A 20399-nucleotide genomic window follows, 5' to 3' on the forward strand; every position below is an offset into this window, starting at 1 on the left:
ACCTGGCCTCTGTGCGAACAGAGTGTCAGAGTGTGAACAGCAAAGTTGGGTCAATAGAAAGACATTCCAGTATGGTGAAGAGAACTTACCCTGAAACAACAGAAAGTTTAGGAAGTAAAGGAAAGAAATAGAGGAGACACCTGCTGCCAAATCCTGGCAGTGAAATGGGCTGAGAACAGAGGCAGGGAGAGAGTAACAGTGCTCGTGGAACTCAGAGGTAATCAAGAGGCAAGGGGCTCTCTAAGGGAAATGGTGGCATGAGTGAAGTAGAGAGGGAAGATGGCTCTGGCCAAGAAGAACACATTGCCCACAGGGACTCAGAATCTAGGTTCCTTTTGTCACTTGTTACTTCTGACTTACTTGAAGCTCCTGGGGCCAGGAGTCCCTTACCTACGCAGCCCTCTCCATCAGGTCTCCGCTGATAGCCAGGTCCACAGATGCAGATGTATGTGCCAATGAGGTTCTTGCACTCCATCTGCTTCTCAGCACAGTCGTGTTTGCCCTCTTCACACTCATCCTCATCTGGAGAGAACACACAACCGCGAATTATAAAAGCAGCTGCATTAATTTCCTGTGTTTTAAGCATGAGATGGTATCAAGTCATCAGTTTTGATTTACACTTATTTCCATGTGAACCTGTTTCCTTTTGTACTGTGGGTGCTGGCCTCCTAAGATGGGAAGGAGTCTTCTAACCACCTTTGAACTTGATGAAGAAATTATTCCCTGACAACCTCTTCAAAGGTAGGTAGCATGGCTGTTAATTCTTTTTGATGAATTCTACTAAAAGGGCCTCCTATAAAACTTTCATAATAATTATAACAGCATTATACTTACAATATGGTATAATTAACCACAAATTCCATTATAATCATTATAGTAATATATGAAATTTTATGTAATATTAATATATCTGATTTTATTATTATTAATATGATTAGAATAATTATTATATAATGCAAACTTTGGTTTTAATACTTTGAGGAAAAGACAAACATTCATGTATATCATATTCTCTCCTGGTTCTTCCTTTTCTCATTTCCTTTTTTCTGGCGTGCACAGGTCTTCTTTCCTTGTTGCCCTACTGCATTTCCCTCTCTTTATCTTTCTCCTTTACATGGTCTGAGCTGGAAAATTTGGACTTATCCTGCATGTGATGTAGAGCTCTTAGGAAATCTGTTCACCTTCAATAAAAATCCTATTCAAGTCATCTGAAGAGAACAAGTAGCTGCTCATTTAAGACCTTGGAGGAGCAAATCAGTGCTCTTTCGGGAGCCCATGATTTATATAATTTTGTGTAGCAGAACCTAGTCCAGAACCACGTAATTGCAGGCATTCAGTAAGCATTTACTTACTAAATGGAAATTATTTAACTAACGTGGATTCCATATGCTATCCCTATTCTTGGAATATAACATCCTCAGTGATGGAGATTTTTTTAAAAAAATATTATTTAACTAATTTATTATTATCATACTATAGGCAATGATGATCCCATATTGTCCATGGACTATGGAAGAGTTCCCTGATCCCCAGTCTTTCTCTACTAATAGAAGCTTTGGAGAGACATTTCCCATGGTAGAGTGAGAGCCCCCCAGGTAAAATGATGTCTCACCTTTGCACATCCTTCTATCTTCTCTCAGAACATATCCAGCGGGACATTTGCATTCATATGACCCATAAGTGTTTACACACCGGAAAGCACAGAGCAGAGGATTCTGAGCACATTCGTTTATATCTGCAGCAGAAGGAGCATGGAAAATAATGTATCATGGGCATCAACCAAAAAAAAAAAACCTATTTTAATCAAAAGTTGAAATGCTTCATTGTCATCAATATGGATATACCAAGCAATCACTGGTTTCCAAAGAATCATAAAATGAGTTGGCTTTTTTATAATTGGTATAGGGAAAATGATCAGGTGTCCTGGTTCTCCTAGCATAGTTCTCCTAGCATAGTCCCAGTTCTGGCTTATTGTCCTGGTATAAGTATTATTAACGTTATCTAGATGGATGAGAAATTATAGACCACCCTACATATAGGGAGCCTTTCTGAAATTCTGGCTTTGAAGTCTCAAGTTGATCACTTGCCATTCCCTGAAGTCACATAGGGTGGGAGTCAGTTTTACCCCCATTTAGTCAAAACAATTGCGAAGTCAATTACAATCAGAACAGAAGCAGACCCACCCAATACTGTTAAGCAGCTCCCCTTCCCCATATAAAAGAGGGTCCTGTAAAATAACAGTGATTCTTGTGCCCAAGCAAATGGTGTTCTGAATAATTTTATACTTATGGAAAGTTTATACTGATGTCCAAGTCGTGACCTTAAATAGCCATGACTTTGCTGTTAATAGATAAAAGTGATTTCTACAGATTTCATAGTTTGGAAGCATCCAAATACATTTTGGAAAAGCAGGGTTAAAACAGACCATCTTGATTATCATGTTTCTAAGTCCAATGATGCTGACTGAGAACATCAGTGAAACCCTGGCTTTTTTTTTTTTTTTTTTAAAGATTTTATTTATTCATGAGAGACACACACAGAGAGAGAGGCAGAGACACAGGCAAAGGGAGAAGCAGGCTCCATGCAGGGAGCCTGACGTGGGACTTGATTCCAGGTCTCCAGGATCATGCCCTGGACTGAAGGTGGCGCTAAACTGCTGAGCCACCGGGGCTGCCCGAGACCCTAAATTATATTTAGTCATAGCCTTTAAAAATTCAGCAACAGCTAGGACAATGGGTATTGATAGGACATATCTCTAATAAAAAACTCTCTTTTCATTAAAGATGTATCTATTATATATTGGTGTGTGTGTGTATATATATATATATGTTGATATATATGTCCATTATATATAGATATAGATGTCCATTCTATAGTTAGATAGATAGATACGTCCATTTTTATCCTTCACTTTCACCTCCCTTTCATTCTCTTTTGTGACCAGTGGTCTGGACTTGAGAGTGTATCAAAATTACCTGGAGGGCTACTAGGCTCCACTCAAGTTTCTCATTCAGGATGTCTGGGATGAGGCCTGAAAATCAGTATCTCTAACAAGTTCCCAGGTGATACTGATGTGGCTGATCCAGGGACCACCCTTTGAGACCCACTGTTCTAGACACTCCCTCTCCTTCCCTTCTCTCCATACATCTAGCTCACTAGGCATACTGATAGATGCTTACAGAGCATAGGCAACTCTTTTGCTGTAATTGTCCCCAGATGGCTATAGGATGTTAGTAGTTATGTCAGATGTTTCTGTAAGTAGAAAGGAAAAAGTGAGGGAACATGGGAGATGAAGAAAGAAAAAGAAGGGGAAAATGGAAAATAAGAAGGAAGGTAGCAAACAAGACAGGAGTTCTATCCAAATACTTGCAGTAGGGAGACAGCAAAAAGAACTCTGCATATTACGCAGTGTAATTTGTGCCACGAACCACTTCCACCTTTTTCAGGAGAATAAGGGTATGGCCCATTAGGCCTAGATGTTCTTTCTTCTATACACACTGAGTGGTATTTAATATCAGGTCCTTTATTAAGACAGGACCAGAACATGTAACCAACTATTCTGCAAAGAGGCTTACCTTCACAAGTCATCATTGGACCAGGCTCAAATCCCTCCTCACAGGTACATTCAAAACCTCCAATCACATTCTTGCAGGTTCCATTTCCACAAGGATTGCCCACAGAACATTCATCAGTATCTGCAAGCAAGAAGTATTCAAGACATTATGAACTAAGAAAAAAATGGACTTGGAGTCAAATAGTACCTCTCACTCTATGGGAGCACTTTGATCAGTGGCATCTTGTTTTATCTTCATTCTGCCTTCGCAAGAAAGGAGTACATGTGTCTTAACTCCACAGATTGATAGCTATGAATTTTGACCTGCTAAGTGGCAGTGGCACTAAAATATCTGGGCTTCCACCTCTCAGTGTTCTTCTCCATGAGCTTTTCCAGGGTCCTGTAATAAATCTACCAGGAATAGATGCTTCAAGGGTTAAAACAAGGCTTCTCTCACAAGTCAAAAGTTTTCACTTACATAAAGCTAGAAATACATCTCCAGTCTGGCCTTACATTACATCATTCTCCAAGAAGCTTTAAACATGATGGATCTTTGCCAGACATAAAATAGAAGACTAAGCTTACACAAAACAAGAGACTAGAGGTTAAGCAAAATTAATACACTGGATAAAATCAAGATTCAAGAAGATTTTTGTTGATTCTGTTGAAACCAGATGGTTTACATCAGGCAGAAGAAAAACTAGAAAGAAATATGTTTAGGGTATGATCTCTGTAAACAACCATGGAGAGAGGACAAGTTTTACCAAAGAGGTCTAAAAAATATATATACCTCCCAACCCATCCACCTAGAATATACTGACTGTTCTTCTGACAAATCACTTGGGGAGAGTATCTTCCTTTGGGAAAGGGAAATTTTGGGGAAATAATAGTTATCTTAGTTCTCTAGGACATGGAATAGTAATGGACTATGATCGGGGTTATATCTTCTGGTGGGTTCTGAGTCAAAAAGTGAAGGCAAGAGGCTGTTGTAGACAGACTGCATGAAAAGGCTCATTTAACATGCACATAGAGGCACTAACTGAAGATTCCAGAGAGAAAACATTAACAATTTTGCTTTTATTCTGCTATGAAATTGCATTTCACTGTCCAGAATATTGCATCTCTTTTAAGTCAATAAACATCACAGTATCACTGATTTTTAGAGCTGCAGGGTAATTACGAATAAGTCTATTTGCATAATATGACATTCTAAGGCCTAGAAAAACTAAGGAACTTGCTTATGCTTCATGGTCATAGCTGTGGGTGAAATTTTAGAGGAATAAACATAATACTTGGATTCAATTTTGAATTATTATGGATCAAGAGGTCAAAGGTCAGACATAGCCATTCTTTGAAATTTTAAAAAGAGCAAAAACAAGAGGAGTTTATATTGTGTACATAGCTTTCACATTACTGAATGTAATAAAATCTGGATAAATGTTTTATATATTGAGAGAATAAGATTATGACCATTTATCTTTTAAAAAATTAAAAAAATATATGATAGTTTTTCTTTCCACAATGACTTCAGATATGTCTATGGTGTCTTCCTCATTAGACTGTAAGGTCCATGCAAGGAAGAAACATGTTGGCGTGGGTCACTGCTGTAGCCACAGAGCCTAGGACACAGGGAACTCAACTACTACTGCAGATAAATAATGCATGAACGAATGGACAAAACTTACTTCTGTCCCAATCTTGGTACTTACACTTCCTAGTGTGAATACTCTAGAGCCTAATTTCTAATTTTTAAAATCCCTATGGAAGAAACTGATCTATTACTTACCTACACATTCATTCCCTTCCAGAATGTAACCAAAGGGACACTCGCAGCGGTATGAGCCATCTGTATTGATGCACTGCCCATGTTTACAGACATCAGGTTCTTTGCACTCATCCATATCTTACACAAAGGAGAAAAAAAAATAGTGAATAACAACGTATTTTTTTCTTTTTTAATTCATGAGAGACACAGGAGGAGAAGCAGGCTCCATGCAAGGAGCCTGATGCAGAACTTGATCCCAGAAATCTGGGATCACGCCCTGAGCCAAAGGCAGATGCTCAACCACTGAGCCACCCAGGGATCCCACAAGGTACCTTTTTTTTAAACAAAAAGGTAAACTATGACCATTTCAGCATCTAATCAATGAGATATCTAATATTACAATACAATATTACCATACAATACAAATAATATAATTGGTATCCAAATGAAAAATAGGGCGTTATTTTCCAAGATGAATGTGGAGAAATAAGAACAGCTGGAGGGGCACCTGGAGGTGACTCAGGTGGTTAACTGTCCAACTCTTGATTTTGGCTCAGGTCATGATCTCAGGGTCGTGAGATGGAGCGCACATTGGGCTCTACTCTCAGTGGGGAATCTGCTTAGGATTTTCTCTGTCTCTCTGCCCCTCCCCCTGCTCATGCTTGCTCTCTCTCTCTCTCTCAAATAAATCTTAAAAAAAAAAAAAAAAAAAAGAACAGCTGGAGAAAAGGCAGGGGAAGAGGCTGGTTAAGAATATAAAGAAATGCTGAGAATCTTATGGAGTCCACTTACCAACTGCTGAATCATCAGGCCCCACAATGATGCCACTTCCATAGGGACAGATCTGGCGGAAAGCCTCTGTGGCAGAGATGAACACTTGTTAATAGATACACCAATGGCAACTGGCTAGGGTGCTTCCCACACAGCGTGTGGTGGCCAGATGGCTACATGCTGCATGTATCATGAAACAATGAATGAGACAAGCCCAGATACCAGGGACAGTGAACAAGTCTCCCAGTGCTGGTATGCCTACTACTTGGACAGCCATGGTTAACAGCACACTTCAGAAGAAAACAACTACCCAGCTCATGAGTTAAAATTATCTTATTAATATTTTAGGTAGACTTAAAATGAAATTGTCTTATTTTTCCTGAAGGTCTACATACGATTCTTATTCCATGGCCAGTCTGCCCTATGACTAGCCCAAAGAGAAAGGCAGATGGTGGACATACCATCAGGTTCGGTGGGGCACAGCTCACAGGGATCACCCCAACCTTCTCCCTTCAAGGCACAACAGCATTCCTGCTTGGAGTGATTTCTGGATTTGGGTGATGAACATTTTCCTCCTTCAAATTTGGCATAGCAGTAGCTCATTCGCAGATCTGCAGTATAAATCCAGGAGACCCTTTAGATGCTTTCTTACTACATCATTACTGTATAACAGTAAGTAAGAAACAGTCTGTCCTGTTAAATGTGTTTCCTTTTCATTACAATAGGATGACTCCATAACATAAGTCATCATGACAGTAACTCAGCTCAGATTTTTAAAGTCAGAGATAACTTTTATAGTAAGATCTAATGAATACATCTATGTGGCTTTCATGTTATTTCTCATTTTAGCCAATTTTCCAAAATAACCTGATATGAATAACAAAATCCAACACTATCACATTTCAAACCTGACATCATCAGTGACTTCAGGGTGGAGACATTCAGAAGTGGAACCATTCACAAGACCCCTGCATTGACAGCTGTGTTTGTGTTTTGGATAGCATGTAGCAGGCATACTAGGTTGAGGTAGACCTCCCAGTTCTGGTACTTACTGTGCTATCACACTATTTTATTTATTTTGTGTCCCTTAAGCCCTGAAACCAAAACAAAACCCCTGATTCCAGGCATAGGGTAAATAAAGACGTGGCAGTTTTGTGGACTGGCAAAAATATGACAATAATGGCCATTCGCTGAAGCAGCTACTGATGTAATTGTTGTCCACAAAATGCACGTGGGGCTTTCTGCAGATTTTATACGCATGTGCACATGCACACACACACAAGATACAGAAGGTTATTTAGCTCAACAGAGAAAAGGTAAAGAGGAGGAAGGGAGATGGGTGAATAAGAGGCAGGATAATCTCTCAAAGAATGTATTTCTTTAATATCGGTTATTTTTTGGTGACTCCAATACGGAAGATGGGATCTAGTTGCTACAAAATTCTCCAACAGTGCTTGACATAATTTTGGAAACTGACTCTTCCATTTCTTATAGAGCAAATTGGGTGCCTCTAAAAAGTGAGCTCATCCAAAACCCTGGAGTGTTTTCTCTCAAATTTGACATCCAAAGCCTCGCAGACTCCTCTCTAGCTACACAGAGACTAAAATCTGCAGGTTTTAAGGAAATGCTTCAGTCATTTTGTACAATTCCCCTTTATGATCAGGTATGCTATCTCCTATCACTGTTTCTCAACTCTAGGTAGCATATTATGACATATTATTATAGCTATCTATGCATTTCTGCTAAGACAATTTTACAGCTTTTATTTCATGACAAAGGAGACAATATAAGAATAACTGAGTTGTCAAAGATCACAAAAGAAACATTTTTGTGAATTAAGTAAAAATAACAATCAATGAATCATATTTACCAGGGTCTAGTAAGTCAAATTCAGTTGGCCTCCCCAATGAATCTGTTGTTCACCTTCTTCAACTGACTCTTCCAGATACATTTTCTTGCTAGTTTTTACCCTCCTTTCACACCTGTTATAGCTAGGACCTAACAGGCACAGTGAACTGTCTTCTGAAAGACAAGTGCAATAAAAGCCAGTCCTTGTCCTGTGGTACGTCTGCCATCCAAATATCTATTTTGCTGAGAAGTTTCAAGATTTAACAGATTATAGTTTCTTGAAGAACACTTTTTGATTTGCCTTGTTCTTCAAGTTCATTGTCACAATGTTTTGTGTTATTTATATCTATAACTGTCTTAAGGTATAATTCAATGACTACTCACAAAAATGTCTCAATATATTAAAATTCAGTTGTCTGTTGTTTTCCAGCTTATGTTTCTTTTAAATATAGATACATTCTCTTTTCCTTTCATCACTGACCCTGCTCCATAAACCAGCCTTGTCTCCCCAGCACCAATCTACCATCCCACCTCCTGAAGAAAAAATCTAGCCATGACATAGGCTCAAACGCATGAAGCTTACAGTGAGCCTAAGTGACAAATTTTCTTCACTGAAGTTTGTAAGGGGAATGGCCCATTTACATCTGTGGCCTTCAGGTGCCAGGATTTGTTCACCTGAGTCTTATCACAATTCTTCTTTCAAAAACATCTGTGGTTCTGTAGAATTTTCTCATTTCACGAGCTCCTAATTTGTCATAAGTAAAACCCAGCTCTTAATTCCCTGGCTTCTGGAAATTTTGTGCCCTGTGGGAGATTTACATTTGCTTGGGGTGATCCTCTAGGTTTGGTTTATTAATCAAAGGTGCCTTGCACTGGGGAAGAGAGCTGTGCTTGCCCACACACTTTAACTAGGACTCACTAGGATGCCTGTTTACCAGTCCATCTGCAAAGAGCCCTTAATGACCTTTGAAATTTCATCAGAACTACAAAAGTCACTTTCCTTGCTTGCATTCCTCAATTCTGGCTCTGCCTCTTGGAGCTGAGCATGTGGCAGGGCTGCTCACAGCTGGGCTGATTCTTCCTGCAGCGTTAGCTTGCTCTGTGACAGGCCAGTGCAAATTGAATTAATAGCCTATGAGTTTCCTCTGGCCTGCCACATCGGCAGATTCACACCTGGTTTCTCACTGCTTTCTTTCCAAACGTGGGCCAAGCCAAAGGCACACAAAAACAAGGGAGTAGGACTTAGAATTTATCTGGCTGGTCTGTACCATAACAGAATATCTGCTTGAGTCAAGTATCACCCCACCCACAAGCCTGAAAGCCACGTGGGCTTCTTACAGCCACCAGCGAGATCAAATCAACCAGAGAATTCTCAACTCCCCCTTCACACTTCTAAATATTAGGTAACAAAAGGACCAGTTGCAAGGAAGGTAAAAAGTTAATAGAATAACAAGAGGCTACAAGCAACTCAGAAACTGACAAAGCTTTGCTACATATTCAATATGATTGGTTGGGCAAGTATTATTATGGTTGTTTAAAGGGAGGAAAATGAGCTTCCAAAGGATCAAATGACTTGCCCTAGGATAGAGATGGCAGAGCTGAGCCCCCAAATCCAATTTTTGGAATCTGAAATGATATCCATTACCTCTTATTTAGTAACACAGAAGCAAAACAAAACAACCAAGAAAAAAACCTGAATAAAACAAGCAACAACAAAACACTGAGGTAGAAGGGAGAAATGTGCGTTTGTGTGGGATTTTTTTGTTCTAAATTCATTAAACTAGCATGTATAAATGGGTAGACATACACCATCGCATTGTTTGCTAAAATCTAAACCATTTTCTGGGATATAATATACTGTGTTATACTTAAGTTCAGGCTTCCTTTTTTTCAAAGTTCACAAGTATTAGTCCTGAAAACAGATTATGTCCCAGCAAGAGTTCCAGTCAGTTCAAATTTATTTTTCTGTTTTCTTAGAAAATTTGTGATGTAAGGGATGGGTGCTATATCCTGAAAGTATATGGATTAATCTGCATTTTTCCGACTGAGAGTCTAGATTTTGGCCCACCTTTGTACAAGTTACCTCTTCAGAGGCAGGGACCATGTAGCTGAACTTCCCCCAGGCTTTACAGTGTTGGGTGGCTCATGGCTGATCCCCCAACTGACCTATTGGCAAATGTGGTCTTAGCGGGGAGAGAGCTTTAAGGGCTAGGGTAGTGGTTGTACAAGCAACCATACCTTGATGGATGAGTTTTCAATATTAACAGTAAAAATGATCTTTCTGACATGTGGTTATCATTAGACCTCTGGGTCAATGAAAACTCTCCATCTTCTCTTTTGCAAATAGTCAAAGCTTTGTCATGTTTAAGAAACTGCAACCACAACAAATAAACACAAAGTAATGAAAGTCAAAAGCCCTCAAAGGCAATTACCTTGGCACCTTCTTCCAGTGGAGGACAAGGAGAATCCATCTGGACAGAGACATTTAAAGCTGCCTTCTGTGTTGCTGCATGTTCCCAAGGCACAGATTTCTGGCTCTTCAACACACTCATCAATATCTATAAGAATCAGATGTGTCAAAGTCAAAACACAGTGGAGTCACCTTTAGATACCAAGTGCAAAGTACAGAAGTACCAAAGGCAACTGAGTTTCAAAACTCTTCCAGTAATTAAGATCTTTTCTGTATCATCTTGCTGTGAGTGGGTTTCTAGGCTGTGATACCTTTTGGAAATTAATCTTGAAAATTCATGGAAAAATAGAATCTGTGAGTGCCTTCTAAGGGATACCATGAGAAACATCTCTTACCTAGACTTCAGCTGCCTGGCTAGTTAGAAAAGTAGGGTAATTTCCTACCACCCTAAACTTACACAAGAAACGAGAAACTCCAGAGAGTCTAACTTCACCACTGAATAGTAAGCAGAATCTTGAAAATTTTAATTGTGTTGACAATGAGTTAGTGAGAGATCTAGGCCTTTGAATCAAAAATGTATTCCCCTCCATCCATCTGCAGTGCTTTTCCCAACACCCGTGCTACAGCCCTAAAACCATGACTTTTACAAGAATACTAACATTCATGAAAAGAATCTTGTGCAGTGTAAATTAAAGATATCACAGAATATGGGGCTCCTAAATCTCATTTGCTGGTTAATTTTTCTTAAGACACAAAAATGTCTTTCTTGTAGAGGCTGAAGTTTTTCTTTCATCTTATGGATAGTAGGAATTTGATAGAATTATGACATGTTTCCTGTAGCATATTAATATACCTTAGCACGAGGAAGGGTTGATTAAAGGTGATCTACAGTGAAGTGTGAATGGCTTTGGTAACTAAATGCCCTAGTTTTCCTAGGAGAGTCCTAGCTTATACTTGCTGTCGTGGCCTCATTATTAAGAGTACCCTCTTTAAAACTGTCTTGGTTTGGTCGATAAATTGCATGATCACCCTATGTGTGGGAAAAGTATGGCTACTCTTTCCAACAGACTTATCCACCCCTGATTTTCAGCAGGAATTTGTAGTAAAAAAGAGGTAAGTCTTGGGATCCCTGGGTGGCGCAGTGGTTTGGCGCCTGCCTTTGGCCCAGGGCGCGATCCTGGAGACCCGGGATCGAATCCCACATCGGGCTACTGGTGCATGGAGCCTGCTTCTCCCTCTGCCTATGTCTCTGCCTCTCTCTCTCTCTGTGACTACCATAAATAAATAAAAAATTAAAAGAAAAAAGAGGGAAGTCTTGATTCTGAGCCATGCTATTTTTATGGAAATCCCTTTTCTTTTCAACAAAACATGTATCTCTTGTACCATGGGGCTCTTTATTTTTGCATTTGTGCAGAGAGCTCTACTTACATCAATTCATATTCATATTATATGACTTCTCATGAGATCATCTAAGGGGAAGTTAGGAAATTCCATTATCTTGGCTTAATATTGTAAATATCACACAATAGGTAGGTATTCTCAAAATTGGCAACTCAAAGTTGAGTATCCTCCTGTTCAGTGCAAAACCAATTTCTTCATAATAATGTTATGTTATTCTGTTGCCTTTACAATTGTGTCATATTGCTTTTGGTATATTAGTGAATCTGAGCTGCTGCTGCTGAATGAATGACTCCATTCCCATGTGCCCTCCACTCCCACATCCAATCTTTTCTTAAGAGAAAAGCCAACTTTTGTAAAAATACTCAAGTATTTCTTTTTGTTGTTGTTTTTGTCATTGTTGTTAGGATTCTTTCTCTTATGGTAGAAATTAACCCATAGGTAACAACTTCATAAAGATGGGGACAAGGATGGTAGAATGGGCACATTATTAAGTATTTGGGAAGTCATTTTTCTTTCTATACATTTATATTCTGTTCATCTTAGGGGAATTTTGCATTAATCATGGAGTAAATAAAGTTGATCTTTAGTAAAAGTAAAATTACACTTATAATAATTTGCATGTAGGCCCAATTTTGATAAACTGTTTGCACTTAGAATATTATTGCTTGACTATGATTTAAACTGGATATATAATAAAATTTCTCCATGGTATTAAAAGTGGAGAAAATTCTTACTTACTTTGGATTAGATACAGGCCTATTTAAATGTGGGAGCAAGGACTAGGTGACTTCTTAAAAATCCTTTCTGCTAGTTATTTATGAAGTTCTAGCAATTAATGTCCTTCATTGAATTTAATGACATATATATTGAGGATTGCAGTACTATAAAATTTGCTGAGAATTTATTTGTAGTAACACATTTTCACTGCTCTGTAGGTCAAAACAACATAGACAAATTATATAGCCACATTCATTCAACCTTGAATGTGGTCACTTAAAGATTTTAGCTGGACTCAGGAAGCTATTTTTAGTTGCAACCTATTAGCATTTAAAAACATGGAATCCAGGATTTTTTACAAGTTGCATAAAAGCACACTGGAAAAGAGTCAGGGTCATATGACCAACCAAATGCACAGTGTCATCAGATATTATTAGCATGAGAATTGGATGTTCTAGTTTCATCGTCTGAGTGTAAGAACGTAAGTCAAACCCTCTGTTCTTGGATTTGTTTCTGATAAAGTATTCCAAAATGAAGACACCAGGACACCATCACACCATCACAAAAACTAACTTTGAATATGCCAGTGCAGTAATAAACACTGCTCGCTTCCAAACACTGACAGTCCTCCTACTCTTACCTTCACACTTGTCATTCTGTAGACTGTATCCAGGTGGACAAATGCACCTGTAGGACCCATCCAAGTTTTGACAGGTGCCTGGTGCACATTTTCCAGGTTCTAGAAGACATTCATTGATATCTGCAAAGAAAAGGGAAAAAGAAGGAAGAAGTTCCCATTGGCATGATTTCCATCAAGCAATTAAAATTTCAAGAAACTGGAATCCAATCAAAGAAATACATAAAACTACCATGGAGAAAAATTAATGACTCAGTAAAAAGAAGCTTTATCAGCTTTCATAAGTGTGCAGTAGAACAACCATATTTTTTGTGACCTATGACAAATTTAGTATTTCCATAAAAGTATAGCATGTGAAAAGTGAATGGGCATGAAGATTTTTGAGGGCACCCAAAAGACTATATAAGAGCTTTCTACAAAGCTATTTAAAAAAAATATATATATAAGAAAGCAAATTACAAATCTCTCTGTCACATGCGTGTGCACACACACACACACACACACAGAGTCTACAGGTAGAATTAGTGTAATTCTACTCTGATTTTTTTTCCCTCCAGGCTTCTGAAGGAAGGATGATGATAGGGACTGCAGTATTCTTTCATCTCTGAGAGCATTCTTTGGAGGGTCTTTTGGAGGCAGCACTTACCCACACAGGTCCTCCCATCTGGAGCCACCTCATAGCCTTCATTGCACTGACACTGGAAGGACCCCACTGTATTGATGCATTGGCCATTTCTGCAAAGGTTCCCATTTCCAGTTGCACATTCATCAACATCTGCCAAAAAAACATCCTTTGATATATTCCAAAGAAAATGTCATAATTCCAGCAATGATCAAAACTTTTAAAGGGAAAAATACTTATTTTAAATTTCAGTGGCCTTGGCTGGCTCAGCCAAACATTAAAAATTCCAATAAAGATCTAGTTTGTAACAACACACCTGGCTTTACTCACCTATCAAAACCTAACAAGATTATGCTATTCTATTAATTAGAGATTGATAATTTATATTGGAACTTTATATGAATTTCACCTTGATCTTCCTTTATGTTTCATTTTTAAAAGCTAAAACTGAATTACTAGTACACAATACAGCTGAAGGTATTAAGTATTCTTCTAATTAGAAGTATATAAAATTAGCCTCTAGCAGGATATAAAACTTGGATCATTAATCTCACTTATAAATAACAGCATGTTTTATAAGGAGGAATTTATAGACTCAATACTTGAATTCTTTAAAGAAAAGCTATAGTGAAACATTGAGATGAGTAGGTCCACATTATTCTTAAATTATGCAATTTCTATACAAAGAATCACTTTTGTTTTAAGATGTCATCAATTCATTTAAAAATGTATTCAATTCACAGTAGGGTACATATACAAATTATAGCTGCTAATGAGGTATTTTAATAAAAGCCATGACTATTTGACATTCACTTAGGATATTATATTTGACAATTCCTTTAACCAGTTGTCATGTATTAGAGGGCATATATTTAAGAAAACCAGTTGGCACCCCAAGAAGCTAATTACAAAGGATGCATCTGAAACTGCCTTCCATCAGTGCCCACCAGTGTGCATACGCACCTATGCAGTCATTGTTGTGGGAAAGGATGAAGCCGTGGTTGCAGCGGCAGTTGAAGGACCCAATCGTGTTGCGGCAAGTTCCATTCCCACAGGCATCTCGCTCACACTCATTTATGTCTAGTAGGAACAAAGAGTGTAGAGAAACATGGCCATTAACAGAAGATGACGTGAGTGGTTACCTGGGGGCTAAGGGCATTGTGGGTTCACCATGCGTTAGGCATAGGCTAAGAATGTCTTGATGTTGGTATTAGCCCCAGCAGTGGCAGCTCCCCATGAGCAATCAGCAAGAGGCAAGGATCGAAACCTTGGGAATAAACCATTTCCTTGGTTGGCATGTGAAGGGAGGCAAGCTAAGGACATGAGAACTGGACAAGAATTATTTTACTCTATTTACTTCTAGAATTCTCCACCCTTGCCACTTTTCTCAAATATTTTCACTTGGAAATGGAAAATTCTGTGCGCATCTGGGTCTTGATTTGCTGCCACCTTTGGCAAACTTCAGCCTTTAAGATTCTCACTCCAGTTTACCAAAAAGCAGTGAGTCACCTGATATTACCCTGAAATCAGCACAAAATAAATTAGGTTTCTAATTCACCTGATATTTTTGACATCTCTTCCTTCTTCCCAGTCCACCCCAAAAAACCCATGACCACTCCCCACTACTAGTGACTTATCTCACTCTTCTCAATTATCCCAAATCGATGGCACTTAATCTGGCTTTTCTGATACACACTTGTGTTATTATTTGTCTTTTTATTGGTCTATGACTTTTCTCTTTGATTACTTTATAAAGCTATTTTGGCATCTTTTGTGTCTTTGCATTGGGCCACGGCAACTAACATCTTTCTTATAGAGCAGGTGTATGTTATATTCAGAAGAAAATAAAAAATTAAAATGAAGGAAAGTTGATTCTGCTGGTTTGTACAATGAGGAGAGTGAGGGCAAATGTAGGGAGATTCTGGGAGTGGAAGACAACACCTCAAGTTAACAAAATGCAGTGTTTCAAGTTAGGATTTCCTTTACTTTCAAATTTTGGACGTGAAGATAAGTTATCTATGATCCTAAATCAGAAAGCTATTGCTGACCACAAAGTGGTCCAACGTGTGTGTCTGTGGTTGAAGATCACATCCAGATGAGTCACACTGCCAGCAATCAAGAGCTGCTGCTTTGATTCATTTTTAGCCAAGCCAGTGAAATTCCTCTATAGGGCAGGCTTTTTGGTAGAGGGTTCCAGATAATCCAGATGGAAGAGGGAATAAGATTGTTACGTAGGGTGCCATTGCTCTAGGGGTTAGCTTCCCAGGGACAAGTAGGGCTGATTATACTCCGTTAGTTTAAAACCTATTATCTGTTCTGAAGAAGACAAAACTTTAAAAGACTGTTCCCTAATGGATCAACTCAATTACAGTGAAAGATAAGGTCTTTAAAAATTACTCTATTGATTCTTCTTTTTCCAGTTGTGAAACTGAACCATATTCATGAAGTCCCCAAAACACTTAATGGATGTTGTTTGAAAGTAGAAAAAGGAAGGAGGAAAAGAGAGACAATGATTAATATTGGAATATATTCCAAATCAGCATCATGACTTAGTGCTGAAAGCAAGAGGTAAGAGATTTAAAATCTTGAGCTTTTCCCCTAGAAAAACATGGTGGTTTGTTTGTTTATCGTCTTTGTGGAATCTAGAAGTTTGCCTTTGAGGATCTGGTACAAACTGTAGATGTTTCTCAAAAAATGCTCATAGTCAAACACTCAAAAGCTGCACTCTATTCCAATAAGGCAAACCCACACAGATTTAATAAAATAATAGGCTATCAGCATTAATAAAAAGTATTTTTTGTTTTAATATTTTTCTCAGTTTTTCCCTTCATTAAAAGTTTTTCTAACCTGGCAGCCAAATGACTATCAAGGAAGAGGTTTATTGTGTTCAGATTGCCAAAGATTAAATACCAAGGGATGTTAATGCTACATGCCTGCCTGTGTTTTTTTTTACAAATAGCAAAACTAATACTGAAGGTTTAGTGTTAATATTTATATATATTCAGATGCAAATGAATTTTTCAATAGGCTAGGAGTTAAAATGATAATCGTATACTCACCCAAACACATGGTTTGATCAGCATTTGTTTTAAAACCAGTGTGGCAAAGGCAATAAAAACTTCCAACTGTGTCGATACACTGTCCATGGCTGCAAATATTGGGGATTTCTTGACATTCATTGCGATCTGTAGATAAAATGTATCATTAAGAATCTTAGGTAGATCTTAGGAGACAAAATTGTATTAAATAACTTACTTCTAGGTATCATGCTCAGGACTGATCCTAGCTCTAAACCAAGCCAGTAGAACAGACATTGGCATTATATTTACTTTTACCTCAAAACCAGCTAAAACTTATTCTCATTTACTGAGATCACTCAGAGTATATTAACAATTCATGAAAGGATGAAAAAACATGTTCTGAAAGCTGAGAAGATTTAGAAGTAGAATGGGGAAGAAGAATCCAAGTTGGGAGATAATCCATTTGATTATGTGCCTAAGTAATATCACAGACTGTGGAATGCATTAAGTATTTTGTCTATCCAGACCTGGTGCCTCAAATCATGGACGCTTCATGGCTTCCTTTGGAAATTTATAGCAAAGTCAAGCAAATCCCATTGCTAAGATAGGTTTTCTTCATGGACAACCCAAGCTGTCCCTTGTTCCAGTTTTACTTCATTGTTTTGTCTTATTCCTATAACCTTTTGACAATCCTAACAATGTTTCTTTTTATTCCTATTCATTCAGAGGAAAGCCCTGTCATCTTGCCTCTGCCAATCTCTAAGCTCTATATTGTATTTATCATCAAGTGAATCTTTGTTGCTCTCCTGAAATCTGATGCTCTGAGGGGCAGAATTTATTAGATGAATCTACAAATGATATAATTGCGTGCCTACTTATGTCTCTAATTTCTTTTTAAAGCTCTCAAGATTCTATGGTTAGGACACATGTCATCTGAAGAGCACTGTATCATCTTGGTTTTCCTACTGTCATAAAAGAGAAGAAAAAGCAGAATGCCAACTTGAGTATAGATTCTGTAAAAGCACAGCAATAGCCTGCTTCCATTTGAATAATCCAAACTTGCTGTTGGCCTGTCTTGTCCCCTGAGAAGACAGCAACTGGGAATGGGCACTTTTTGCTGCACAAAGCAGTTGTGCTCATGCCAGAAGAGATGCCCTCTATTCCATGTGCTCAGGCTGCCATTGTTACAACTACTTTCTTCCAATACACAGCACATTAGGTTTGATGAATCACCATGTAACTTAAAAATCTCAAGTGAGCTTGAATAGATCATCCTAATGGAGAAATCAGGAAATGCAGCTTAGGAGCTACTGCTCACCTATCTAGATTGCTTATTAACCTAACAAATTATGAACATCCCCAATGGAGAAAATGGATTTAAGAAACTGATTTCCATCGCTAAGCTCCATAAAGGGAGCTGGTTTTGAGGAAGGGTATCTCGGGACCCACCATACCAGAGATGGACCAAACCTTGGGTGCCCTAAGGTAGTAGTGGATTTCAAAGTATGCAAGGGACTAGGTCTGTCTTATCTCTGGGGCTCACAGGAAATGAGTGCACTAAGGATCATCTTAAAAAAGGAATTACAAAAATTCCAGCTAGGGATTTTCTTTCCCACACTGCCTATTTCATGATGGTTTTAAGAAAATGAAACATGGAGCACCTTGAGATTCTAATGGTAAAATAGAATGTTCAATTTTATTTTTTTATTTTTATTTTTTTAAAGATTTTATGTATTCATAAGAGAGGAAGAGACATAGGCAGAGGGAGAAACAGTCTCCCTGCAAAGAGCCCAATGCGGAACTCAAGCCTAGGACCCCGGGATCACGACCTGAGCCAAAGGCAGATGCTCAACCACTGAGCCACCCAGGTGCCCCAAAAGTTACAATTTTAGAGAACTTAACTGTGAGGTTTGCTTTGTCTTGAGACCAGAAAACTAGGTTTCTACAAGCACCAGATTTGAGCTCCCAGGAAATTATATCTGAGGCTGAAATAGGTTTTAACAGGGTTTTAAGGGGAAAAACACAACAGACAGAGGAGACTATGAGGAAGTGGTGAGGAAGAACATGTTTCTTGCTTTTAGCTGGGCAAGACATTTCAGAAGGGGGCTGCATTTGCTCTAACTATACAGTTCCTGACATCAGACTAGCATCCTGGGCTTAGATACCTACACGTTCTCTCAACAATGTGGGTAATATGGCCAGGTGTAATTTGGGATTTGAAATGATGTACTTATGAATTCAAGTAAAAATCTAATGATGGGATGGAAATTTTGGTTCTTTTCATCTTAAACACAGGAAAGGAAACTTTGGTTCTTAACATCTTCTGCGGTATGCTGGAAAAAATGCCATGCATAGGATAGCATTTGAAGACATTTTAACAGTTTTTTAAAGACATAAATGAAGACAATTCCAGAGTGAAGTCTTCAGCCCTAGAGGCTGAATAATTGCAAAACTCAAGTACATTCTCTTTCTTCTGAGGATTCCAATGGATGAGGGAAAGTGAGCTTTGGCTACAAACAGCACTCACTCACAGTACTTATCCTTGGTTAGTGCTGGATGAGTTTTATGAGTGCTAATGTTCTACAGGAAAATATGGCAGGGATAAGCCGCAGTAGGCCCTGGTTGGATGTGTTGTCTTGACGTATAAATAGCTTGTCCCATTTCTTGCCTGAGCGTGAAATGGTGTGAAACGACACGTTCTATATTATCAGCAATTCTTTATTTTGATTGGAATTATTCTGCCCAGTTTCAAAGAAATATAAATTAAGAGCAAAATGCAGGGAAGTGGTATAAATGCCAAGTTACACTAGGGTATTGTGACTCATATCAGAGACGTCCCCACTTTTCCTGTCCTGTTTTTTTAATACACGGATAACAACTGCTTTGTTGACAAAATGCTAAACACTTGCACATGTTCCCTTAAACCCAACAAAACAAGCCTTGATTCTTAAAGTGAGTTTTTGTTCTGCTATTACACCCTCTTCCCACCAAGGTCTAATAAAACAATGCAAAATACCCTACAGAGAGCAGTGCACTTCCTACCACTTAATCACTGGTAGGCAAGGAAATCCAAGGAAAATCTGACCATGTTCCCTTGTGTTGTTTCATTCACAAATGCATAAAATATCCAGGAAACTCCTTGGGAAATGAACCATAGCAAAATAACATTCTTTCTGACCTTCGTGCTAAATATACAATGATTTATAATTACTCAAAAACTCACATGAAAATCATCTGAGGTATAATTTTGCTTCTGGGCTGAAACACTGGTGTTTTAATTTTGGTACCACTGGCTAGGAGATGCCATCAGATATTTAAAACTTTACCACCCATTTGAGCTCACTCATCCTTTTTATTTGTACCTCACCAGTGACAAAAGTGAACAACGAAATAATCTATTCTCTAGGGGACAGTTTCTCATTTTACTGTAGGTGACTTATAGCTGATAAAAGACTGTTAATGTTTGCTGCCCCTGGTTCTGTTAGAGGTTTAGGAGCAAAAGTGGTGCTCTTGGTTCTTTTTGCTTGATTTATGCAGTATAATCTAACTCAGCCCAGGAGAGGTTCACTATCTAGAATTGGGGTATGTGGCTGGAATGGTGACAACCTCCTACCCTAAGGGGGATTATGTAAAAGGAAACAAAAAAGTATTTGGC

General features: G+C 38.4%; 1 protein-coding gene and 1 long non-coding RNA gene across 3 annotated transcripts in view; one reads left to right on the plus strand and one right to left on the minus strand.

Moving 5' to 3' along the window:
- FBN1 (fibrillin 1) overlaps nucleotides 1-20399 on the minus strand; it is a 223168-nt gene that overhangs the window by 18389 nt on the left and 184380 nt on the right. For both annotated transcript variants that reach the window (XM_025472864.2, XM_049104135.1), the window contains exons 45-55: nucleotides 16784-16909; nucleotides 14688-14804; nucleotides 13749-13877; nucleotides 13106-13225; nucleotides 10370-10495; nucleotides 6551-6700; nucleotides 6111-6176; nucleotides 5340-5456; nucleotides 3576-3695; nucleotides 1613-1735; nucleotides 391-522 (exon numbers count right to left, since the gene is read on the minus strand). In XM_025472864.2, coding sequence (XP_025328649.1) covers nucleotides 391-522; nucleotides 1613-1735; nucleotides 3576-3695; nucleotides 5340-5456; nucleotides 6111-6176; nucleotides 6551-6700; nucleotides 10370-10495; nucleotides 13106-13225; nucleotides 13749-13877; nucleotides 14688-14804; nucleotides 16784-16909 — 1326 coding nt within the window. The remainder of the gene's footprint in view (nucleotides 1-390; nucleotides 523-1612; nucleotides 1736-3575; nucleotides 3696-5339; nucleotides 5457-6110; nucleotides 6177-6550; nucleotides 6701-10369; nucleotides 10496-13105; nucleotides 13226-13748; nucleotides 13878-14687; nucleotides 14805-16783; nucleotides 16910-20399) is intronic.
- Nucleotides 1-20399, plus strand: part of LOC112675963 (uncharacterized) — a 39722-nt gene that overhangs the window by 15707 nt on the left and 3616 nt on the right. The window contains exons 3-5 of the long non-coding RNA XR_003146178.3: nucleotides 674-741; nucleotides 1480-1595; nucleotides 16145-16292. This is a non-coding gene — a long non-coding RNA (uncharacterized LOC112675963). The remainder of the gene's footprint in view (nucleotides 1-673; nucleotides 742-1479; nucleotides 1596-16144; nucleotides 16293-20399) is intronic.

The sequence above is a fragment of the Canis lupus genome, chromosome 30 (genome assembly GCF_003254725.2).
Source record: "Canis lupus dingo isolate Sandy chromosome 30, ASM325472v2, whole genome shotgun sequence".
Taxonomy (NCBI): domain Eukaryota; kingdom Metazoa; phylum Chordata; class Mammalia; order Carnivora; family Canidae; genus Canis; species Canis lupus.